The sequence below is a fragment of the Chelon labrosus genome, assembly GCF_963514085.1.
Source record: "Chelon labrosus genome assembly, chromosome: 13".
In the NCBI taxonomy this organism is placed as follows: domain Eukaryota; kingdom Metazoa; phylum Chordata; class Actinopteri; order Mugiliformes; family Mugilidae; genus Chelon; species Chelon labrosus.
The window spans coordinates 26,578,172-26,605,186 of NC_140346.1; the positions used below are offsets into that span (position 1 = coordinate 26,578,172).

Here is a 27,015-nt window from a genome sequence, read left to right on the forward strand (position 1 = left end):
CGCCAGGGGGCCTCATCGGCTTTTTTGCGGGGCCCTTCCTGGATCCTAACAAAATATTCAAATGTCAAAGCAGGGGCGGGGCAGGACCGGCCAGCACCTTATAAGAAGAGGACGTCCAGGTTTCTCTACTGTATTTGCGCACTACACCTCCGTCTATCAAACGCTGCGTCCCGTCGGCCACGGTGGACAGGAGAAAAAAAAAAAAAAAGAACGGGCCACAAGAAGAAGAAGAAGTCCGCTGAGCCATAACAAGATTAAGGCTACAAAACAATGGATGATTGACAAATAAGAAATATTGACTCAACTATTCCCAGGAGAAGAGCGACACATCACTCTCTGATTACTTCCAGGCATTTTTGACTCTAAATATTTTCTCCATTTTTCTTGGCAAAAAGGAGACAAGTTTTTGTTTGGATTCCTCTCCCGAAAACTGCCTACTTTAAAAAGGATTTTATATTTATTTTTTTATACATATATTAGGGAAAAAAATCCGGCCTTAGATAAACCATTCTCCTCCAAAGACTTGAGTTGGGGATGTTGAGTTCTGTGAAGATGGAAGCCCATGATCTACCAGAGTGGAATACTTTCTACAGCGAGGCCAGCGAGGTAAAGACACGCTCACACATTAAAGAAGTAACAATAGAGTCCATTAATAAACTCAACTCTTTTTTATTTATTCGTGTTGTAAACAGTGGAGAGGTTTCGGTGTTTGTTTTAGAAATGAGAAAGACTGAATGACGAGGGAAGAAGAAATTTCATCTGCGCAACTTTTCAGCTCAAAAAATAGATTTAACTTTACAACAAAGAATAGAATAATACAAGAGTTTACATTAAAACTTACATTAAGACTCTGTGGAAATATAAAAGGGTTATGGTAAACATTTTAATATTTTTTAAGAGGGACAGAGAAACGTTACGCGTCAAGACGAACTTTAAGTTTTTGTTTTTACAGGAATTTGTAACAACTCACTGGAGAAAAATGCCCAAAAGGGTGAAAACTATTTCTATAATCTTAAATATATTCTTTTATTTAAAAAAGAAGAAATCTCTGCAGTTATACATATGTTATCCAAAAACAAGAAGGAAAAAGATGATTCCACAAACTAATAAAATGACTCGTTAGAATTCTCATCTTTGATTCAATCATTTCTACATGTAACCTAACCATTTAAATTATAAATATTCTTATTTATTTTTTATGTTTTTTTAAAAAAGAAATCTACTAATTTGCTCAATAGTTCTCCTTCCTTTGTGTCCCAGCTGCCGCTCAAGTGTTTCCACAATCCAGGTGTAAATAAAACAAGACTTTTGTCACTAATTGAATTAAGAGTTAATTCCATCAGCAGCTCCAGTTCTCACCTCAGCTCGACCTGATGAAATTACCAAGAAGAAAGAGTCTGATAATATTTAACCAACAATCAGTTAGCTGGCTGAGATACCTTTCATCCCACCGCAGATTTAGTTTTAGTTTCTAAACACCGTAAAAGGGTTTCATGATGTGTTGAAAACTCTATTCAGGGGATTTAACGATTTATTTTAAACCTCACTCATATACAAAGATCAGACCAGGAGAGAATAAATTCCTCTTCTTCAGCTTAAAAACGGGTGTTTTTTCCATGGCGGCAGTGGAGGAGGCAGTCTGAACCGAGAGGCACCATGACGCGCTTTTTACGCATTTTCAGGTTAACATCGCTGTGTGAAATCCATGTCCTCTCTGCGCACTGAGGGCTTCATTGTGCATTGATAAGAAGGCACTTTTTAAATGGAGAGTCAAGCCGCTTCTCTTTCACGTTATTTTGCATAAGAAACTAAAATTAAATCAACTAAATGCAACAGGAGGGTTCGTGTTAGGTTAAAAAACGAAGCTTACAAGTAATTGATTATACATTTCTATATAATTATCATTAGTTTCAGATTTTTGTTGCTGTTTTCTTGTGACTAACCAGATGTTGTGTTTCTCCTCCAGATGTATTCCTCTCCCAGCACCATGAACTCTGGTCTGGGCTCCATGGGCTCCATGGGCACCATCAATAGCTACATCAACCTGAACCCGGCCACCGCCTCCCCAGCAGGTATGAACATGGCGTATCCCAGCTCCAGCCTCAGTAGCTCCCCACTCGCCTCGATGGGCTCCGGGCCCAGCCATATGTCCCTCTCCCCGGTGACTTCATCCCTCAGCTCTAGCTCTCTAACTCAGCTGGGCCCCGCTGCTCCAGGCTCCCTGGGCTCGTTGTCCCACTACCAGAACATGGGCCAGTCCATGAGTCAGCTGGGATACGCCTCCACTGCAACCCTGAGCCGAGCAGGGCCCAAGGAGATTCCCCCAAAGCCCTACCGACGCTCCCTGACCCACGCCAAGCCGCCATACTCCTACATCTCTCTCATCACCATGGCGATCCAGCAGAGCGGCAGCAAGATGCTCACCCTGAACGAAATCTACCAGTGGATCATGGACCTGTTCCCCTACTACCGTGAGAACCAGCAGCGCTGGCAGAACTCCATCCGTCACTCACTCTCCTTCAATGACTGCTTTGTGAAGGTGGCTCGCTCACCAGACAAGCCGGGCAAAGGCTCTTATTGGACGCTGCACCCGCAGTCTGGCAACATGTTTGAGAACGGCTGCTACCTGCGGCGCCAGAAACGCTTCAAGATCGAGGACAAGATGGCGAAAAAAGGAGCCAAGAGCCAGGAGGGCGGCTCTGGGAAAGGAGGCCACAGTGGCGATCACCTGGAGGACCGCAGTCCCACAGGTGGATCAGAGGGAGCTGACTCCACCCACTCAGATAACTCCCACCCTGGCTCTTCAGATGACCAGCCTCATCCCAGAAACAACCTGGTACCATTAGACTGCCCTCCGCTGTCCTCCTCACACCTCCACAGCCCTCCGGTCTCCCTGCCTCCTTCCTCCTCCACCTCATCCTCAATCCCTCCGTCCTCCTTGTCCCTCTCTGGCTCCTCCAGCTCGCTCCTCCACTCCCAGTCTTTAGCCGGTAGCTCCCACCTCCTACCCAGTGCCATGCAGCAGCACATGGACCTACAGAGCGACGCCCTCAAGTCCCTGGACCCCCACTACAACTTCAACCACCCGTTCTCCATCACCAACCTCATGTCCAACGAGCAGAAGATGGACCTCAAGTCCTACCAGGACCAGGTGATGGCCTACAACAGTTACACCAGCGGCTCTCCCGTGGGAGCCAAGCAGATCTACGACAGCCCGGGACCGGCCGCAATGGACTCAGGCGCTTACTACCAAACTCTGTACAGCCGCTCGGTGCTCAACGCCTCCTAATATGGACACTCAGCGCCCCACACACACACACACAAACACACCTCTCTGTAGAGGTGAGCCATCGTGGACGCTTCTGTCTCTCTCTGCCTTTTTTTCTAAAATGGACACCCAGGCTCTCGTTATCTTCCTCTTCCTTTCTCTCTCCCTCTCTGGCTCACGTCCAGTGGCCTTGAAAGAGACTCACACCTAAAATGGCTGCCATGTTTGAGGGACCAAAGAACATTTTTTTTTTTTTTTATCAACTCTGACAAACAAGGAGACTGGTTGGTTACACGGGGGGGACAGAAAAGCGAGGCCGAGGGATAAGAAGAAGTCTTAACTGATGATGAAGGCATTTGATCGGCCTGTTTGTAAGTGGAAGTCAGATTCCATCTTTGGCCGTCGCAAGGGCAGCGTGTGTGGCAAAAAAAAAATGTGCTTTGTATAAAATGTAAATAGAGGTAATGTGGGGCGGGGGGATGAAGAGGATATTTGCATTTATTTATGAAGGGAATAAATTTTAATATATCTTGTATAGCGCTCTGTCGACCAGTTACAACCCTAATGTGAGTTTTTTTTTTTCTTTTCTTTTTTTTTGTAAATCCAAAGACGGAGACAAGAAGGCAAGCTTCAGGTTACTGCTTCAGGCAGGAGTTACTGCAACGAGAGGAGGGGAGGGGGACAGTTTTATTTTCATTTTGTGTTACATCATTGGTCATTTTTCACATTATGTTCCGTCAATGTAAACGTATGAAGTCTGTACTTTTCCAAAAGAAAAAAAAAACAAAAAAAATGATTTGTTTGTTTTGGTTGATATGAAGAAAAAATATTCTTGATGGAGCTTTGAGGGAACTGAAGGAAAAAGACAGAGCAACTGTGGTAAAAAAAAACTAAAAAACTTTTGTTGTGGTTTGTTTCCTGTCTTTAAGAAAGCATTAAAACTGAAGGCCTGTCCACAGACTCTTTACATTTTGAATAACAGACAAACCAGACGGTCAGCAGCAGTTGAGGTGTATGGAGGAGTTCAGTCGGTTACTACCACAGTAGAGGGGAGGAGAGATGCACTATGGGAGGATTTACATACAGTACTTTGCACTACGGAGCTCCCACTGGCCAGGTGGGCTGATAGTGTGTGTGTGTGTTACAACAATACTTAGGAACACCCCCCCTCAATCCCCCCCAACCCCCATCACAGCTCAATGGGATCAGTGAAACAATGTCGAACGGCCGTCGACATCCAAAAAAAAAAGTGCCTTTCCTTCAAACGGCCGCTGATCTGATCAGAGATCAATATATAGACGATGCGTTGAAGGATTACTCTAACAAACAGGTCACATGACGCCCTTTGTGGAGCATGTTTTAGTTGCAAAGAAAAAAATGTCCTTTATTTAAGCTATTTTGCTTTTCAAACATTTGAAAGTGTGCTGATATAATATATTGTTTTTTTTCCTGTTCTGTTTTTGTTGTTTCTGTTGTTTTAAATGTGATTTAAAGGCTTCATGTTTCATTTTTTTTCTTATTAAAAAGGTAAAAAATGTGGGAGAAATGGCGCGTTTGTTTTTCTCATTTCGAGTGTTTGTGTCCATGAATCAAGTCGACAAGAAATCAACCACAGAAGGCCCAGTTTCTTTCTTTCTTTCCTTCTTTCTTTCTCTCTCTTCAGGTTTTTGCATTATTTGTCACATTTAGAAATACAAGACTTTAATAAATTACAGATCAAAGTAATACCAGCTGATATCATGCGTTAAAAAGTTCAAGATAAGATTTCAAGATCAAGATTCCTGCAAATTGTTCTCGTGCACAAGAGCTGCAACCAGAAATCAACAACATTTTTCCAGATCGCGCCGAGTTATTGGCGTCCCCTTGTTGACTCGTCCCAGTCAATCAATCTTGGCTCTTTTTTTTTTTTTTTTTTTTTTCACCTGGCTGGCGAGGCGCTGCTGCAGGAATAGCAGCGTCTTGTTGAAACAGCTCCTGACCAAATGACTGTGGTGTGTGACATGTAGGACTGGTAGACTAAACACGGCTGGATCACACTGAGAGCCTCAAAGCGGACCTCTGCGCCGACCGTCGGCCCCCGGCGGCATCGAACACACAGAGCGAGACCCGGGACCACTCCAAGAACTACTGACCTGCCTCTGACCCATAACTAGAAAAACTATCAGCGAGTCAACAAAAACAGAACCGGGGGGGAGAGGAGCGGGAGCAGAACATGCTGCTTTTTAATCGTCGACCAATCAGATCCTTTTGTGTTTTTGTAAAAATAGTAAAAAAAAAGGAATAAAAGAGGAGTTTTTTCGAAGAATGTATGAACACCAGCTGAATCACTATTATAATATGAAGAGGATAAGACATATTAGCAAATGTTTACTTTAACGCTGGTAAAACATATGCTTCCAGCTGACACACTAACTAACTTATTTTACACACTCCCCCTACGGCTCTGCAGGAAACTAAAAAGTTAATTTATTGATCTTCCTGCAGTCGTCCTTCCCTGGAATCCAGCTGCCCTGCCCTGTCGCCAGGCCTCCTGCATGTCTGTCTGCCGACAGTTGCTCAACAGTTTCTGAATCGTCGTTGTTGTCACGGATTTGCCGCTGCCTTCTTTTTGTTCTCTGTCACATCAAGCATGGAAACCAGGATCCCTGAGGCTTATAGACAAACGCGCACACACACACACACACTAGCACTCTGAGCATGTCAGCCCTCACTGTTTGACTTCAGTTTCGATCAGTGAGTCACGCCGACGCTCTGGAACACGTAACGCCACCTGTTGCTGCAGCAACTCGGGCAACTTCAGCCTTTTTATGATACAACATCAATATATGCATCTGTGAAGGTGCATAACACACATACTCCTTAAAGAAATGGCAATTGGTCTATACTGTTATAATGTGAGCATGAAGCTAAGGCAGTTTGTCACCTTGCATACACAATAGGTCCCTTTAGAGCAGTTGGCTTGATAAGATAGGCGAGCACCCACCTGATATGGTCTCCACAGCTACTAACACACACACGTAACCACACACACACACACAAACACAGCTCCAGGTATGACTAACCTGGCCGGCTCTAAAATGTCACTCTGATACCTCAGTAATCAGGCGACCACGCTGATAGTGGCCACATTCAGCTCAGACTTCTCATGAAGGAACAACAGATTAGCGTCTATCCGCGGATAACACTCTGAGACTCGAGGGTTCGACGCGGCAACAATGCGGCTCTTAGCGTGGAACAATTTTTCCATTTTAATGTGACCCTTCCGTTTGTTACCTTTCCTCTGTAATCTGTAACCCTCCGCTGACCCAGTTTCCAAACGTGCAACTCTTAGAAAACAGATAGCGGCTGCTGATAACAGTCTGGATGTCACAATAAAACAATCTCCTCTCACAACTGAGCATAGCAGTCCCGGATAGAGATATGATTTTACGTAGAGTTTCTGGGATTAGCTTCTTTCTCCACACATTTCCGTGATGAATCATTTGTGGTTTCTTCCTGAACAGAACGACTCAAACGGTAAATTCAGTACGCTTCAGCAGATGTAGCCGAAGTAACACAAATACAGGACTGTAAAAAGAAATGTTTGTGGATAAAAGTTTAATTCAAGACTGTGCTGCAACAAAGGTTTAAGTAATTAATTAACTTAGTGCCAGTGAATAGTTTCAAATCACACGTTTATTGACTTTCGTACAACAAAAAATAGTAAAACACGTAGGTATGGCCGACTGTGACGTCTGCCCATGTCGCCCGAGTCCGGACCAAAAAGCTGCATTTGAACACACCGTGAAGACTACAGCCAACGACCAGCTGGCACTGCGCCCGAGTGAGAGGAAATAAGGCTCCATACCGTACGCAGCAGTCTGAATTCGTCATTCAAAAGGAGAAACCGGAGCTAGGACTAGCTAAGAGAGCTGGTACAGAGGCGGCCTCTGTTGGATCCTGCTGATCAGCTGGTCTACAGTTCATTCATTCTAGTGATTCATGGGTCCAGCTAGTGCCAACGGAGCGGGACACACTGTCCTAACTAAGGACTGATCAACAGCTGAGCGTAGGCGCAAAGCTTAAGGCTCATTTAGAGTACTGTGGGACATAGACGCCGTAACCTACGTACGTAGCCTAGGCCGGTGTGCGCTCGTCAGTCTGGCTCGTCCTGTAAAAACACCACCCAAATACTAGTCGGCGCTGTGTCTTTTTGTCGGGCCACATTTTGTTTCTACTTCCTGCTTCACTTTCAACAATGGCGACTGAAACTTTCGCTGAAATTTCGCCCAAGACTAGTTGTACAAACGTTAGTTAACCTTTCTCCGATGTGTTCCATTCATTGATTAAAAACAATCAATTCGAAAATTGCAGAGATGGAGAAGCAGCCAGAAATACTAAAGCGGAACCACGCTACTACCAAACGGACGAATCACAACTCTTGTGCTCTGCGTCACCGTGGCGCGCAGTTGCATTTCTGGGGAGGTGTGCGCCAGGCTACGGCACTAGGGTCTGGACTGTCGCCGAAGCTTCTGCGTTAAATCGACTAAACCACCTATAAGGAAAGAGAAGTCTGAAGGTAAGCGCTTTAACTTAATGTTTGTCTGTGGTGAAAATAGAAAATTCCAACTGACTGTGAACCTGATTTGCTTGAAGGACGTACCTCTTACTGCAATGTGTTGGAGTATTTGAATAAAAATGGGCCACACTGAGATATTATCAACAACGGAATCGCGTTGTGTCGTTGTTTGCTGGCATTCAAGAACTGAGAGAGGATATAAAGAGAGTCAATTGGGCGTACAGTCCCGTGTAAGAGGCGACACTGCTGTCATTTTTGCATTAATGAATAAGTGTCTCCTGAGGGGCAACAGTTTCTGTTCGGCCTGTTAAGCACTTGATGACAAGCCGCCCTCAGGCTCCACTGCTGGTGAGAGAAGATCCGGCGCGAGGCCTGCCAGCATGCACACCTGCACAAAGAGCTCCTGTGCTGGGAGGAAAGAGTTTGACACCAAAATAAGACAGATTCTCAATTTTTATTTATTTTGTAGTAGTAGTTTACATCTACTTTTGTTTAATATTACAGCGACTGGATCTTTGAGATGCATTTAATGCTGCATAGCAGAGCGTGGACAGGAAAAAAGCAAATTAAAGAAAGGAATAAAAAGAATGGAAGCTCACAAGAATGATTTAAAGATATAAATGAAAGGATGAAACACCAGGAAAGGCGGAAAGAAAGAACGGGTGGTGCATGTTTTCAAGATGTGAGATGCAAATGAGGCGGTGCATCCTGGATCCTGTTAGGTGGATGTACTGTTTACACTTGTAATTGCCTGAGGCGAGGGAGGGAATAAAAGGAGAGAAAGGGAGCGGGAGAAAGGAGGGAGAAAGAGAAAGAGAGAGAGGGGGAAGGAAGATAGCACTTACAGTTCAGCCCTCAGGCTGTACTCTCTCTTTTTGGAAAATGAAATGTATGCAACGACAGGCAGGTCAGTTGGTTTCGGCGACAGCCATCAGAACTCGATGTCACGGCAAATGAGCACTAAGCTGCCATCGATAAGAATGATTCAGCTCAAAGGGTCGGGATCGAGTCAGAGCTGTGGCTCTTGAAGCTGAGAGACAGTCTGAGCGGGTGGATGAAGGTTGTAAAGAGGCATGCAGTCAGACAGAAGTTCAGCAAGACAGACATCAAGATAACGCCGCAGCTCGTAAAGATGGAGACGCACAATTAAAAAAAGAAAGAGCAGAGCACAAACCTTAAATAAACTCATACGTTTAGACTCATGAGTTTTATAGCCGACAACATGTACGGTATTAAAGGGTGAACGAAAAATGAGTCATTATATTTAAACAAAATGTGTTTTAATTCCTGCCCCACCGGAAATATAATATTTCAGGTTTTAGACTTTTGATGAGACAAAAGGTCAACATCAATAATTATGAAGATACACAAAGCTCAGGTTTATTATTTTAACTAGAAACGATGCTAAAAAATTATAAGTGTAAAAGTAAAATGAAATGCACAACGCAGAAGCTGAACAGCAGCTGATAAATAAAAGCTGAGAGAGAGAGAGAGTTTGGCAGCAAAAAGCTAAATAACCCTGAGACATTTAGACAAGCAGGGCTGCAGCTAGTAAAAAGACAGACAGTCAGTTAGTGTGTCATTCAGACAGACAGGCAGAGGGACAGACGGGCAGAGAGACAGACAGGCAGAGGGACAGACGGAGCGCCGCTGGCCAGCAGAGGCTCAGATAAGCCGTTGGACTTTGCTCCGTCGGCCGTGGGTGTTGCAAAGAGGCCCGAGATAAACCGCTGGCCTGCGAGACGAGCACAGAGGAGGAGGAGGCTGATTACCGCTGCTCTGCAGTTGAGCAAAGCGGCAGCAGATTAAAGGTCAGGGGAGCAGGTTTTGTGAAACGTGCGCCGGTTCAAATCCCACCGCCAGGGATGGCGCCCGCCCCATGAGCTTTCTTGTAACATGTGTGTGAACTGTTTTTCTTTAATACAGCTTGAAAAAGGTGAGCGATGTGTACGTCACCCCTCCATCTGCTACTGTTTTTTATTTTTTTTTTACTTCCTGTGCCATTTCTTCTTCCTGTTATAATTATTTCCCATAATTCATTTAGCTTGTTGTCTGCTGCATCCTGTTTGCACTGACCCGGCGTCCTTGAGGCACCATAAAAGTTTCATCTAGTCTTATCTTAACCTCTGTGAGTAATAGTGTCTCTGTTGTGATCACACCTGCTGGGTGTGTCCATGACATGATGCGACAGTGAATTTCAAAATAAAAGTCACGTGGTTGAGAGGAGTATTGGACTGTGGATCAACACTGATAACCATCTCTGTGTGGTATCGCAGGTTCGTACGCCGCCCACGTGGACGCCTGCTTCCCCTCTGTAGTTTGAAGATATTTTGGATATGCAGCGGAAGAGATGCGAAGTTCAATATCCTCAGGACTTTGTACAGCTCTCTCCGTGCCGTGTGTCTGCGGCTAGCCTTCAGGTTAAATTTATGACGTTGGGTGTTTGAACTTGGTGAGCGACAGCACGGGGGGGGAAACCCCTTTGCTCCCTCGCGTTCGTAATGCTTAAATAAACCTTGATCCCCAAAATCACCTTCACTTCCTCGACCTGCGGGAACATCACCCTGCCTATCTCTGAGATAAATCCACTCCATCATGCAAACGAACGCAAACCACCGTGTTATTTCTCCTGAGGACTCAGTAGACTCCACCTGCATGGACTCCCTCTAGTACAGATAGTCTGTATTGTCAAGGTGCATCATATCTCTCCCTGTAATGATGATAATGTCACAGTAGAGGAGAAAACGTGTGATTAACTTCATAAATAAGTCAATTTTTTATAAATAAATGAACATCTGTCACATTGAAGCCCTTACCAAACATGTTCATGCTGTTCTGACTGAGCTAATAAGCACCAGTTACATACATATTTTGGGATTTACAGTCTCTTGTAGTCAGAAGGAATAAAACAATCTAAAGAGAAACGTAGAGTAATCATCTTGTCGTTCTTCTCTTTGTCGCTAACACTTGGTGTTTCCACTTTAGTACTTCCGGATGCTTCTCCATCTCTGCAATTTTTGAATCGACTGTTTAGGATCAATAAAGATGGAAGACATTGAGGAAAGGTTAACTGAGATAACGGAGATACAAACATTTGCATGACTTGTCTTCATCCAAACTTCTGCAGAGGTTTCAGTCGCCATTGTTGAAAGATAAGCAGGAAGTAGAAACAAAACTAACCCGACTGGTAAAAAAAGACACAGCGCCGACTAGCGTCCTAGCCATACTGATGATGCACAAGTATAAACGGGTCTCACCGGCGTAGGTTATGGCATCTATGTCCCGCAGTACTTTAAATGAGCCTCTGTCCTCCCACTTCACGTTACTTTTACCTTTTTTTAACCCACTGAATTTCATTATTGCTCCACACAAGAAAGAAACTGTGTTTTATAAATTAGATGAGGACAAACGCAGATTGTACTTTGTGTGTTTTTTCCTCATTAAAAAGCTCTGAAAGAACAGAAGAAGCTGAGTGACTGTTGACTGTAGCATACACCGATCAGCCACAACATTATGACCACTGTCAAGAGAAGTAAATAACATTGACCATTTTGTGACAATTCAGTGTTCTGTTGGGAAACTTCTGGACCTGGCATTCATTGGTGTGGATGTTACTTAGACATGTAGCACCCACCTAGACCAGACCAGGCACCCCCACCCCATAGCAATGACACTCCTTGATGGCAGCAGCCATCCCCAGCAGGATGCAGCCTGACACAGACACACACACAAAAACACTTTAGGAACAACTAGAAAAAACAAACATGAAGAACAGCACAAGGTGTTGACCTGGCCTCCAAATTCACTAGATCCCAAACTGATCAAGTATCTGTGGGATGATCCACAGAGGCCCCTCCCCTCAAAGGCCCCCCCACTAACAACATTCACCACAGGACACCCTCAGAAGGCCCATGTCCATTCTCTGATGAGTCACCACAAGGGAGACCTACACAATATTAGGAGGGTGGTCATAATGTTATGCCAATTCAGTATATGTCTCATGCATGTATCGACGATCAGAAAGCGGAGAGAGAAGTTATGCGCTGTGTCTTAAAGATGATAATGTCAAGGAATTTAAAATACTTATGAAGTGTTGCAGTCACGTTTTAACAAGCCACTGATGCTGAATAGTCGTTGAGATGGTCACTTGGACGAGGAGCTGAGACTGAACGCAGTACCGTCTGTCCACGCGGCTCTTTATTTGCCAAGGGAGCAATCGAAAAATATCGACAGAGAGGACAAACACAGATGATCATTAGTGTGTTTTTTTTTCCTCGTTGGAGAGCTCTGAAAGAAGAGAAGGATGACAGGGGACAGTACTACTCAGTATTACCTGCCATCGATCTAAGTCGGCGTCAGCATCATCTGGACTGTAACTGAAACGACGCCTGAACTCTGTGTTGCAAGTCAAGTGTTCCCAATTATTACAACTCAACAAAACTCTTTCAAAACCCTGAGCTCTGCAAACAAAGTGCACAAAGTATTATGAGCTTTAAAAAATAAGTAAATGTTGTTTTAATTGTATACTGTAAGGTCTATATAAATTTGCAGTGCGGCGTTTGTCTTCACCGTTACATTACTCTCCAGTCTTCTGCCACATTTTCATGCTTTCGGAAAAGACGACCCAGGGTTACGGGTCAGAGTTTGAGGCGGAGTGGACGTCCTGATTCTTTATAGCTGCTTTCAGTTTGAACAAACCAAGGAGTGGACTGTGACAGTGTCAGGACGGTGTGAGGAGACATAAAATGTCCAGAAGTGTGATGAGACCTTCAGGAATGTTCACCAACATCTGGGGAGCATGTGTCGGGTCAAACACACCGAGAGAGAGAGAGACAGAGAGAGAGAGGGCTAGTGGCTAGACTTTAAGACAACACTATTTGAATTGACATGACGGCCGCCACTGTCCGCCGCTGTAAATCACAGAGACATACGCACACATGTCTGCACACACACATATAAAGACACACGACAACACGCAGAGCAGGTCGGAGGCTGTGTTTGTCTCCAGTTCACGGATGGACGAGGACACGGTGTCCATCTTTAGCCAAGAGACGGAATCTGATAGAGCGATAGATCTGAAAGTGTTCTGTTGAGCCATCAGAGTTTGACTTTACTCTTGTCGTCGTCTGGTGCTGACTACGTGAGAACCAGGACTCGGCTCAGGACTCAGCTTGAGTCAGGCTCCATCGAGGAGGACGTCACTGCATTCACTCGGTTTTCATGTTTGCTTTTCTGTCTATGTTTTGCAAATGAAACACTTGAGTTTTTAGATTCAAACATTTAAGAATTTGCAAGAAGAGAAGAACAAAATACCATTTTCTGAAACTTTTAAGTACAAATAAACTGAGTAAAAAGAGACAGATAAATTAGAGCCTCAGCTAATGGCAGTCACCATAATTAAATATTCAGTATATTGTTTACTTAATTAGCAAATAAAACCTGTATTTACCAATAAGAACCTATTAAAAGCTCAGTGGGATGGCATCCTATTGCTTCAGCAATAATCTAAAACCTCAAAATTATCAGTTTACTTTCACATAACACAAAAAAAGCAGTAACTCCAACACCAGAATAACAGAGCTCTCTTTACCTGCTGATGGACTATGCCACTACAATTACGTATGAATCCAGCTTTAATTAACATACAGGAATACACAGAACACTGAGTCAGTTGTTTATAACTTTCACTGACATAAAATTGAATAAATTTGATAAAGAAGTGACAACGACTCGAGTCTGTCCTCTGACCTGAGGTAAAACCGAACAACTAACGATTCCTGAAACAGATGCAGCGTGCCTCTACACATATAAATATAAATTAATTTGAAATAAAACAAGGCCTGGACTGATCTGCGTGTGGCCAAGCAGCAGAATGGCAAAGGAGACAGCCATGACTTGGCAAATATCCTCACGACACTGATTATTTGCTGCAAATATTTGCTGCAAATCAGAGAATTAATCTTTGTTTACAGCTCAGACAATCTCTGACTGTTTAATATTCTACCAGCCCAAGATCAAATTAGCTTCGAGTTGACTTTTTAATCCGGCTATGACTCGGCCGACTCCTGCAAGTGTGACGACCCGGAGGCTGCAGAGAGCATAAAAAAAGAACTCGACGTCTCCTGCTACACACACACACAGGTGAAATCATTACATTATACAGTACACAGGTGCATGGCAGTGTACACACACATATGATCGCATACGGACGAACACACACATAAACACCCCTCCCCGTTATCTTATCAGTCATCACAGGTGTGCACGTTGAAATGAACCCCGCCCATTACCGGCTTCCTGCTCAGAATGGAAGTGCACAAGTTTGTGTTTGTGCACATCTGTGTGTTTGACTGGATGCATGTGTAGTAGTTTAGTTTGATTACAGTATCTGGCTTTTTTTAATGTCTAACCGAGTGACAGTGCTTTTAAAAACGGGTTAAATGCACCTTTTTAATTTTAAATTTTACACACCGTCGTTGCGGAGAGACTCACTCGTAAATTCATGCACTTGCACTATTTATGCCTCATGGTCGGATGCCCATTTATCTTGTGTGGTAACACTCTCCTGATACCGTCAGGCTGATTAGACTCCTTCTGTTTTTAAGGTGTGAATGAATTGGTTATGTGCACTTCCTTAAACTGGAACATATGTGTCTCAAATTGCCCCTGGAGGGTTAGTGTTAAGCAAAGTATTTTAAATAGAAATTAAAGATTACGCTGTCAACACCAACATCATTTATCTCTTGTGTGAAGTTTCTGAGACAAAGGATTAATGTGTTTTTTTCCCCCTGCTATCATTACCATAATGTGTCTGCAAGTGATTCTTTAATTACAAAACTGACAAAACAATCATTAAGTTTGTTTTCTTATCTGCGAATCAGGGTTGATGCTGAAGCTGATGCAGAAACACTGTTGGCTCCAAACGGTTCCGTCTAGAAATAGATTAAGAATTGATTTGAGGTTCTCTAATGTGCCTGTCGGTGGTCAGTTTGAAAGAAATCTTGATCGTTTAATGATATTTAATGTTTTGAGCTGGACAGAGGGTAGATGGAGACGTGTCGTGTTTATCTCATGTGTTAATTTGAGGACGTTTACATCACTACACTGATGAAGTATCTTCAGACTCCACCGTCTTTACGTCACCGTGTCAGATCAAGTGACTGTAGATTAATTTTTGCCAAGTTTCCCCAACTTGTCCAAACTTTACAGTCTTGTTTCACCTTTGTTGAATAAACAGCGGCGTCTTAAAGCGGCACTGGCAAATGGAAGACTGAAAATACAACTGTGGAAGTGTGTATGAACAGTACTGTAGGTGTGTACTGTCACTCGCTTTGTCACGTTGTGTGCAGAAAGGCTAATCGCATCAGGTGTTGTGAGGTGTCCAAAAAAAGTAAATGGAAGCTTGTCATCCGCTATGATAAAGTCTTTTAGTTATTTTTAGGTTAATTTAATGAGCAAACTACACGTGCTGTTTGTTTTGTTTTCATTTCCGTCATTTGCATTCAGGTTTATTTGCATTTTATCTTATTTAAACTAGATCCAAAATAGAACAGAAGTAGTAATCATGCACTTTCTACTTTTAACATATTAACTACTCGTCTTTGATGCATCAAACCAGAGTGAACCCAAATCAAGCTGCTTCGACCGAAGGCTCTGAGACGGTCGCACCACTGTGACAACTGCACCCAGGAACTTAGTTCATTAGCCGTGTGTGTGTGTACAGCTGCACACACACACACACGCGTAGGCAGGGACAATGTACCAGCTGGGGCTGTGTCTGTCCTGTACTGCTGCCGAGATTAAAGAAACAGAGAAGTTAGAGAGGCAGGTTTGAATCCACAGACCTGCTGAGGAGATAAAGGCAGAGGATGAGGATGACGCTCTCCTCCCTCAACTGCTGCTACTGTGCCTTTGAGCAAGATGCATCAGCTACAGGAGGCCTTCTCTTCAGAAACAGCTAAAACACGAAGACAACAATAACACACAATGCAGCCAATTAAATGTAAATGTCTGGTTTATCCACACAGGTGTGCAGGGCCTCTGCACCTGTCTATAGCCGGAACAGGTGTGCAGGTAATTTGGGATGTCTCCTGTTAGGACTGTCCTGTCTGGGCGTGCATAGACAGTGTTTCACTTGCAGTAGGGGCAGAACACCTCACACCTTTATAATAATTTGGAGTCAATTTAGTTTAATGACTGGAGGAAAGCGGCCTCCCAGCTCTGACAATACCGAACAGATAATGAGCCAAAATAAATGGAAACACCCGCAGGGCTGAACGAGGCCGAGGACAGAATGAAGGCAAATATACTGACACTGAATATACTGTTTTAGAGTGTAAGAAAAAAAGATGTTTGAAGATTTTTGTACAAATCAACTAAACCAATTTCTACGTTTTCTGACTTTATTTTGATTATCTGGTCAAATTTGGAGCAATTTTTTTGTTTTTATTTAACTTCATGAGACATTTCCACATCAAAACTGTTCCACTTAAACCCCAAGGAAATAATTTAAAAGATTTTCAGGTGACTGCTGTGTGAGAGAGAAAAATGATTTAAATGAATCAACTGGAAGCATAGGAAACATAAAATAAACTATAGAGCTCAGTTACCTCAGATGTCTGACTAATCCTCTTCAACTAACTATCGTGTCCTGGAGGAATCTGAAGGTCCCGCTCACTTTCACCGACCCGTTACTGTGGCTCATTTCCAACCCCCCCGGCTAGGAACAATTAACAGCTACACACACATTCGCTGGGAGGCTCCTGCAGCCCCCAGCTGGGGCAGATTAGCGGCCCTCCACCTTTCTATTGTGCTGCCCCGGTGATCAGGGAGGAGAAATTAACACCCAAACACGAGACACAGAGGGAAGAACCTCCTTCACTGTTTATCCAGTGGGGGGTGAGGGATAGGGATGAGGATGGGCAGGGGGGTCCTGCTCCAGGCCAGAGGCTGGTGGTAATGAACATGAAGTTATTTAAGTGTCTATCTGTAAGTGAAGACGCTGCAGCAGCATCTATTACCTTCAAATTTACTAACACTTTTTATCCTTGGGGTCAATTTGACTCCAGCAATTTAAACCTCCAGAGACCCCCCACCCCACCCTACACATACATCCAGAATACTCGTTACACGACTATGGAGAAATATACAGATCACCATTAAATCTCACTGATTGACCTTAAATTGGAAAGAGATGCGTTTAAGTGGTTGTATATCATTTCTAAGTACATATTCTTGTTATTTATAACATCTGGTATGAAAAGCTATTGTCACAACTATCATCAAGAATAATGACATATATTATGTCCAGGCCAGTGTCTCCATTAAATTAGGAAAAGTCATTAAATATGAAGCGAATAAATGATCATATATTTGGAGACGTTAAACATTGAATGGGGTCAAATTGACCCCATAAATAGTGGGATGGTTAATTCAGTCAACCAAAGATGAATTAAGTTGCTTAAAGAGGGTCGACGTCGATCAGCTGACCACATCAATATGAAAGTGGAAACTGTGGAAACACCTCGCATGGAGGAAATCTGAAGCGTTGGGAAAATAAGGAACGCAGGACAGGACGCATTTTGAGAAATATATGATGTATGAGCAGGTCAAAGTGATGTGGTGGTTAGCACTGATGCCCCACAGCAAGAAGGTTCTGGGGTCTAATCCGTCGGTCTTTCTGTGTGGAGTTTGAATGTTCTCCCTGTGTCTGTGTGGGTTCTCTCCAGGTTCTCCAGCTTCCTCCCACCGTCCAAAGACATGCTGGTTAGGTTCATTGGTGATTCTAAATTGGCCGTAGGTGTGAGTGTCTCTCTGTGTTAGCCCTGAGACAGACTGGAGACCTGTCCAGGGTGGACCCCGTCTCTCACCCAATGACAACTGCGAAACACGGCTGCACAAGCTACTTTCACTTTTTCTTAAATGAACTGAAATCATTCTGATCATTTTCTCTCAGCTTCATTGACAACATTTAACTCATTCAGCAGAGGAACATATTTCTGTCCCTCCTGGAAACACATCACATCACCTGATGTTTACCCCACGTGGGGGCAAACATGCGCAGAAGAAATTAATTTATTCCAACCAGAGAGAAACCAGCAGACCAAAGTGTTAACATGGTTATTAACAGCTGATATTTTCCTATTTAAGGGATTAGTAAAAGTTTACACCTCTCAGTCTGATCTGATTGAGCTGTTCTCTCAGTAGTAGTGGATGTAAATGCATTCTGTGTCGATAATGTGTTCGCAGCTGACTTTGTTCTTGTTAGCTGCCATGTTCTGCTGTTTTTTTATTAAAGGACACTTTAAGCAGCTCGGAGCAGAAAGATGAAGCCCTGAACTGCCGTTTCGGACACATCTTGTCTTCAGTAAAGGTGAGCGTGTATGTGTGTTTGTGTGTGTGTAGCGTAGCAGCGTTTCGTTTCCACTGAAAACAGAAGAAAAACAAGGCAGTTCTGTGGCGACAAATCGGACACAGTTTAATATGGTTTGGCGCGAGCTGGTGTCTCTAATGAGCCAAGCCATGTTATGGATGTATCCGTCCTGTCTGTGCAACTGTCACGCTGTTTTTCTACCTTCCCCAAACCTAAAATGGACGTGGTCTGAGGAGGGGGATGATGAGGAGGAGGAGGAGGAGGAGGAAGAGGAGGGAGGGAGGGAGGACGAAAAAAGCCGGGGGAAGGATTGAAGGCCAGTGGTCAGGGGACGGAGGGTGGAGGCAGCAGCTGCCAGAGGATGAATGAGTGCTACTATGTCTGCTGGCTCCAGACTCTGAGCGTGTGTGCACTGATGTGTGTGTGTGTGTGTGTGTGAGTGTGAGTGTGCGGCTGAACGGGGCTCCTTGAGGAGAAGCCGACAGCCTCTCACGCTCAGGTAGACAAGCTCCATTTATTTTCACTAAATACATGAAAACACACTGCTGCATATTTTGGTCCACTGCAGACACCGTAGAAAAGAAAAAAAGGCTTTTTAATCATCATCAGCGGCTCAGCTCAATAGAATAATTAAGAAGCCAGTTCTACAATATATTCTGTATACACCGATCAGGCATAACATTATGACCACCTTCCTAATGTTGTGAAGGTATCCCTTGTGCCTGAAAAACTGTGGTGACTCATCAGAGAATGGACATGGGCCTTCTGAGGGTGTCCTGTGGTCTCTGGCAACAGAATATTGTTAGTGGGGGCCTTTGAGAGGAGGGGCCTCTGTGGATCATCCCACAGATACTTGATCACTTTAGGATCTAGTGAATTTGGAGGCCAGGTCAACACCTTGTGCTGTTCTTCATGTTTTTTTTTTAGTTGTTCCTAAAGTGTTTTTGTGTGTGTGTCTGTGTCAGGCTGCATCCTGCTGGGGATGGCTGCTGCCATCAAGGAGTGTCGTTGCTATGGGGTGGGGGTGCCTGGTCTGGTCTAGGTGGGTGCTAAATGTCTAAGTAACATCCACACCAATGAATGCCAGGTCCAAAAGTTTCCCAGGAGAACACTGAATTGTCACAAGATGGTCGGTGTTATTTACTGCTACTGTCAGTGGTCATAATGTTGTGGCTGATCAGTGTATACTGACTAATGAATCAAAATGAAAATATATGCTGAAAACAACTTCATTAGTAAAGTTTTTATACTTTTGTGTCACTCTGTAGTTTGTTTTTTATAGTTTACTTTGTGTCCCTACTGGACGGTTGGGTCGTCATCTGTATAAAATGACTAATTGCACTGTAAAAAAAATTAAAAACATTCTGGTGCTGTCCTGCTGTAGTCCCTTCAAAGTTGCAGTTTTACCACGACTGACCTATCAACATTCAGTAGTATTAGCAGTAGTAGTAGTAGTAGTAGGATGGATTACTTAAACTGTTCTGACTTGTTTTGTGAGTTTGTGTCCTGAGGTCAGTTGATGTTTGGGCATCCTGTGAAAGCCCAGGAGAACAGGCTGCACTTAACTACCTCACATGCGCGCATCAAGTCAGTACTAATTACTTCATTTCATAGATTCATTTTTAAATGTTACTTAATCTTGTTAATAACCCCTGAAGCACATAAATGCATAATCTGTTCTCTAGAAAATGTCAACAGACTCGGCGTATATCTGTTAACAAGAGTTTCCGATTAAACACGTTGTTATGACGAGCACTTTTTAGGACTGACGCGCCCACTAAACAAACTAAATGAAACGATGCTGGGCGCCTCTGATGGCAGAGCACTTACAAATACACTGAAACAAAGCGTTTTATATTACAGCTTAGATATCACAAGTGTCAGCGTAATTAGCATTAAAGGTACCTGTCAGGTTTGGTGGAAAGAAGAACCCTTTTTAAGACATGTTCTTCTACTGAAAGATCAGCATCACATGAGACCTTAGCTGCAATAATTGTTTCTCATCGATTGTGTTTAAAATTAGTTCTTTTGCATTTTCTAACTTTTAACCAATAAGCACAAAACCTGACACTAACACTGTAACTGGCACTGAGCAAAATCTTTACAAGTTACAAATCTATACTGATAAAGGCAGCATAATCAACAGTCAAAGTTTAAACAGCCATGGATGTCAAAATTAAAACTGTAAGACAAAGTAAGAGCGTCAGGAAAATGATGATCTGATACACAAACCTCTGCACTGGCTTCTGTTTTGTTATGCGTCAATATTTCAGCTTTACAACGCTAGTTTATTTATTTATTTATTTTTTTTTGGCTTGATATGACCGAGCAATCTTTATTTCTCAAGTCCTTGTCATGTCCCTTGTCTCTATGAAGCCTGGCAACGTGTCATCTTTGTAAATGTCACGCTACCGTTTAGATCCATAGCTCTCGTTCTCATTCATAAACCTAGCTTGGCCACTCTTTCTCTTTGTGATGTCAAAAAACAAATAAGATCTTTTTAGAATGGTTTAAAACTCTTGTTAAAAAAAACGACTCCACCCAACTCTTGGCTAATTCACATATGGGCACAGTGGTGGAGGGTGAGCGGAGCTGAGGCAGACAGGTGATGCCTAGACGGCAACTTATGACGTCAGCCGTTTAATTATGCACCACTTCGAGCCTTGATATGTCATTTCAACATGTGAGTTATATAAAAATACAATTGCCGTGAACGGAGAGATTAGCTATAGAGGCCGAAACAGTTTTTAACACCACGCTGTAAAAATGTTTGCGCAACCACCAAACCCCCATACTGCTCCCCCAGCACTGCTGTGTCCTATTTATAATAACTGGGATCAATGTAGTAAAAATTATTATTATCTTAACATTTATGGGGTTTATGGGGACTGGCTTTTGGAGCCAGCCTCAAGTGGACATTAGTGGAACTGCAATTTTTAGTATAAGATAAGATAATATGAGATCAGGGCGGGACAGTGGAACAGTGGTGGTTAGCACTGATGCCTCACAGCGAGAAGGTTCTGGGTTCAAATTCAGGCCGACTGGGGCCTTTCTGTGTGGAGTTTCCTCCCATCGTTAGGTTCATTGGTGATTCTAAATTGGCCGTAGGTGTGAGTGTGAATGGTTGTCTGTCTCTCTGTGTTAGCCCTGTGATAGACTGGAGACCTGTCCAGGGTGTACCCCGCCTCTCGCCTGATGATGAGAGCTGGGATAGCCCACCCCACCCCACGACCCTTCACAGGACAAGCGGGTACAGAAGATGTATGAATGAATGAATGAAAATAAAATATAAACTAAACTTAAAATGTAAACTTAAAGGGGGCAGCTCTTTTATATACACACATTTACAATATTGCAGCTGTGTCACTAAAGTGCAAAGTATAGAAATAAAGATATATTTGTGGAATATGTTGCTTCCTAGTAAGTGTATCTGAACATAGCCACTGAAGACGTGAGTGGAGTCTGAAGACTCTTCATCTCTGCAGGTTGAAAACCCCCTAAAAAAAAAAAAAAAAAGTGGTTGTAAAACATGCTGGGCTTTCTTTACAAACCGTCTCTCTGGCCTCGCGGGAACTTTGTTTTTGGAAGTGCAGGAATGTCCGAGCCTGAAATACCTTCGCCTCTCCCTCTCTTTCTCATCCCTCCATTTCTGTCTCCCTCTGTTGCCCTGCCTCCCACCTCCTCCTCCCCCAGCCCCATGCCTCCACCCCCTCTCTCTCCTCCTCACTCCCCCCTGTCAAAATAAACACATTGAGAGCTGCCCTTCTTTTCATTCAGACGCTCCAAGTCGACGGCCTCATTTAGGGCCCCGCTGTCCTCCAGTGTGTGTGTGAGTATCCTCTGTCCCTTGTGTGAGTTTCTCTAAAGTATTTATAACACACATTGAAAAGCAGCGTTTTTTTTTCTTTTTTACCCCTCACCCACTCCTCCTCCTCCTCCTCCTCCACCTCCCCCTCCCTCTGCCCCGACGTGGTATCTGACATAACCGACGCTGGGTTTCTGTGGCCCTGCGTTCCTGGCAGATAGAGGGGCCGTCAACCGCTGCTGGGGGAACTTTCCTGGCTCTGGGAAGCCGAAGGGACAATCACACCTTTCATGGGCCGGAGAGAACGCCGCCCGTCCAGCAGCGGCTCTCAGGCCGCGGCCAGGGAATTTCTCTCTCCCTCCATGGACCCTCTCTCTCTCTCGCTCTCTCTTGCTCTGTGTTCTGTGCCACTTGTTGATTCTCCCATCGGTTGCAACTGTGTGATTTTTAAGGATAATTGGCCTTTTTTTTCTTTTTTTTAAAGACAAACATAGAAGGAGATGAAAAACGAAGACTCTACACCTGGATTTAAATCCAGTAATGTGGATATACACTGTTAAAAAATGAAAGCTGCTGATTTATTGTTGTTGCAATAGAAAAATTGCATTCATTTATTATGTATGTACACTGAGAGAACAAAAACTCTAAAACGCTGTGACAAATAATACCTTTCTACCGTGAATTCATGCACAGTTCTGCGCAACACGAAGAATTTATTTATTCTCGTACATTATCCATGCAACTAGCAACGGCGTGGCTACGCTAACGTGACTAATTCAGGTGCAGGGGCTGCGCACGCTCAAGAGGAATATACGTGTTATATATTAAGTGTTAAAATATGCTTCAGGTTTCAGTCAAATGAATAAATTGCGAGTGAAACACAAAACTTGAAAATGTCTCAGATATTCTGTCATAACCATCTTTGGTCCCTGCTCCACTAGAAGCCGGAGAGTTAAGTCAGAAGCTTGTTCTCTGGTCTCTAATCAGAATTACATGACAATTAGTTGCTGTGTTGAAATCACAATGACTAAAGTCAACCAGCTTACTGAACTGTTTGATTTTATTGGCAAACTAATTATGCTTTCCCTCCTTGATCTCTCTCTCTCTCTCTCTCTCTGCAAATTTCCTCCCCCATCTTCTCCCCCTTCTAGATTTCTCTCTCTCTCTGAAGCCACCTTCCCAGTTTACAAAGCTACCTTTTTGCAGGTTTAAATTTAGAATCACCTTCTCTGGGGCCACGACTCGCACTGGAGGTTGTCCCGAAGAGAGAGAGAGAGAGAGAGGGGGAGAGAGGGAGAGAGAGATTTTCTAAACTTGTCCCTGCATATTAGCAGGTTTTGCGAAAACCAATTTGGAAATGCTCGGTTTGGAAGCTTGAGGGGGGCCGGTTGTGATGTTGCGCTTGTGCGCTTCCCGTAAACGCGCTGAGTAGCTTTATTCAAAGAGTTGCGGTAAAAAAAAGGCCAAATAAAGATCAAATCAACACGGAGGAAGCTCTCGGGGAGGATGGGGCTTTGGCGCAGCTGAAGGGGGGCAACGTGGGACCTGGAAAATGCAATAAAAACATAATCTGGAGGAGGAAATAAAATGAAACGCTCGCAGTGTTAATGGATGTGTTGTTCCATCGTCAGAGACACATCACGGAGTAACATCTCTCAAATTAAACGAAGTAAAATGTAATTAAAGTATATATAAACACAAAGTATAACTTTAATTTAAACACAAAACCACAGAATCTAAATAAATCTACACAAGAATTAACAAAGGGAATTATTTAATGCGAGTACATTGTGTGTGATTCTGTCGTGTCGGTCCATGATTAGTCATTGATGTGATCATGTTGATGATTAAAAAGCTGTGTGGAGTTGAGTTACTTATTATTATTCCTCAACAATGAGCGGAGCCTTTATTTTTACTACCAGAGATTTTTCTGTGGAAAAGCGGTGAAATGATGCTGCATATAAACATTTTCATGGTTCAACTATAATCTCTCAGATCTTTGTGCAGGTAGGAAAATAACTATTGGTTGAGATAAATATATAAATATATAGACAAAAACTTGTTCTAAAATATGTATCGTCTCCCCAAGTCATGACACACACAACAAACAGATCCATTAGAAAATCAGTTGAAATATTCTACTGCGCCACAAACAACGCTGGTGTTTATTAATCAGATCTCAAGTGGCGCTGGCTGGGGACACACAAGGACGCGTTTTAAGGCCAGGTGTGACCACAGGTGAAGCTGTATACTTGCGTTCGGATTGCCCAAATCTGAACGGGGGCCCCTTTAACACATGAGGCTTAAAGCACGGATCCGAAGGTCTGTTATTTACTTATCTGTGAAGCTGCAGTCTGTACATTTACAATTGATTCTAAGAGTCACAAGAAAATGTCAGACACCTCTCTAACTGACACGGCAATCAACCGTACATTCAAAACCTTTGATGGGGGCTGTGTGCCCGCAGGCTGTTTAGCATATACTCCCTCACACTCCGGCAACATAATGCACTTCCTTCATATGTTTATTTTGCTGGTATATCACAGAACAGATGAACTTTCAACAAATATATTTCAAAACTAATCCTTTAAATTGATTTCCGGATGAACTGATTAAAACAGTTAGTCCTTTTTTGCTATTTCAAAGAATTAAAATGTGCAGACTTTGCCGTGAAGTAGTGTTACAGAGCAGTGGGATGAAAACACACACACACAAAGAGACACACGCACACACACACACACACCCTGACATGGATCAGCAGAGGGGTGGGACCAGCCCTGCAGAGCAGACTTGCATCCTGGTGTCACGTCAGCCTTTTAATTCCTTCCAGGAACCTGTGAGGATTTTCACCGTGCTAACAATGTGTACTCATGGCATGACTCACACACACACACACACACACATTTGCAGCACATCACTCTTTCTCCCCATTGCCCCTTCCTTTCTGCCTCTCTTTCTCTTTCTCTTTCTCTCACTTTACTCGTTTTTTCTTCTTTTTTATATATATATGGAGACCTGCATGTGAGTGTGTGTTGCTGTGGTCTTGTTTTTGTGTGGATTAGTATCTATGTACCTGAGCAGGTGTGCTTGGATGCACGGATGCCAAGTGTTGTCTCTTTAGCACGGTCTGCTGCTTTTCAGTTTCCAGCCTTATCGTGTTCTCCTACATTTACCCAAAACCGAGCCTCCCTCTGCCCAGACTCCATCATCCCGGGCAATCAAGTGCAGTCAATGTGTCTTTCATAAAGGCTGCATTTCTCCTCATCGTAATTTCTCCTGAACCTCAGTTTGGCCAGAAGCCTCTGTATCTATAGGCTCATTCAGGACTGGGCTTGGAGCCGCTGAGCGTATCTCTGTGACCAGGATAAAACCAGCTCCTTATACCCACACTCAGATCATGAATGAAAGACCGGAGGAGAGCCTCTGCCTTCAGTTTAATTCTACATATTAATGCAGTCAAACATACTTTTACTTTTTGTTTGTTTTGAGGTTTTATTCAAGCGGGCTGTTTTGTATATATGTGACTCACTGTTTCTGTGTGAAAACTCAAATTCAGTGCTACTGTTTCATTAGAAATTGTGTGAGGAATACATTCTGGACAGTCCTTGTACATTTTAATAAAGACAAACATCCATAGTGTAACACTAGTAGCCAAGTTTAAGAAGGAATTTAATAAAACTAAATGTCTTTCATTGCTGCTTTTCCATATGAATGTTTTTATTTGTATTGGATATTGTACGTCTCCAAAGACTGCATATAAATATGGACAATGTGTCCCCGGGGATACGGGAAAACCATATTGGGAGTTTGGAGTCAGAGTCTGATCAGTACGGTCTGATATGTGTGATATCGATGCCCCGCCCACACTTCCTCCATATTAACTCGCATTTTCGTTTAATTAATACTACGCTCTGTTCTACATCTACCAGTTACAAGGAAATGTTGGATTATACACTACTTCTATTTTTATTTATTTACTTTTTTACAACTCTCACAGGACCACTTCATGGCGTGGCACCTGGTGGTCGCCATTATGTCATATCCGTCAAATAACTGACTGAAACGAAACTCATCCAAAAAGTTGACACTTGAACATGCATCAACATTATATTAACTACTTAAAATGACAGAAACCATCCCGGAAAAAAATGTATATGATGTGTATTTTAGTGTTTTAGTTTGGCCGAAGTCCCATCCACTAATATGGAGTGGGTGGAGCTTATGACCTATACTGCAGCCAGACACCAGGGGGAGCTCTACTTGCTTTGGCTCCACTTTTGAGGAGCAGTTCCGCCGTCCATCTTTATACAGTCTATGGAAACCACGCAGAGCTGCGATATTGATGACCCGCCCACACTTCCTCAAGACTCGGGACAGCTTCACGGAGCAGTTGGCATGTTAACTTGTGTTCGTCATGATGTCACATCCTGTTTCTATAGCGTCAAATAACTAACTAAAACGAAACTTCTCCGAAAAATTGACACTTGATCATTCATCAACATAATATTAACTACCTAAAATGACAGAAACCATCCATGGAAAAAAAATGATGTGACGTGTACTTTGGTGTGTTAATATGGCCCAAGTCCCTTCCACTAACATGGAGGGGGTGGAGCTTATGACCTATACTGCAGCCATCCACCAGGGGGAGCTATACTTGCTTTGGCTTCACTTTAGAGTAGCAGTTCCGGCGTCCATCTTTTTACTGTCTATGGCCCAGACACATAGTCCTGCTTCTCCATCTCCGCAATTTTCGAATCGATTGTTTTGGATCAATAAAGATGGAACACTTCGAGGAAAGGTTAACTGAGGAGGATATGCAAATGTTTGTATGACTCGACTTCGGCGTATTTTCAGTCGGTGAAAGTATCGGCGAAAGTTTCAGTCACCATTGTTGAAAGTGAAGGAGGCAAAAAAGACGCAGCGCCTACTAGCGTTTGGGTGGTGTTTTTACAGAGCGAGCCAGAATGACGAGTGCACAAGTATAAATGGCTCACAACAGCGTAGGCTAC

The 27,015-nt window shown here is 43.3% G+C and overlaps 1 protein-coding gene across 1 annotated transcript; it reads left to right on the plus strand.

Moving 5' to 3' along the window:
* The first annotated feature begins 19 nt into the window (after positions 1–19).
* Positions 20–4,698, plus strand: foxa3 (forkhead box A3). The gene is made up of 2 exons (XM_084559528.1): positions 20–606; positions 1,967–4,698. Exons 1-2 carry the CDS (start codon positions 535–537, stop codon positions 3,287–3,289), a joined length of 1,395 nt encoding a protein of 464 aa, XP_084415654.1. The 5' UTR covers positions 20–534; the 3' UTR covers positions 3,290–4,698.
* The last annotated feature ends 22,317 nt before the right edge of the window (positions 4,699–27,015 follow it).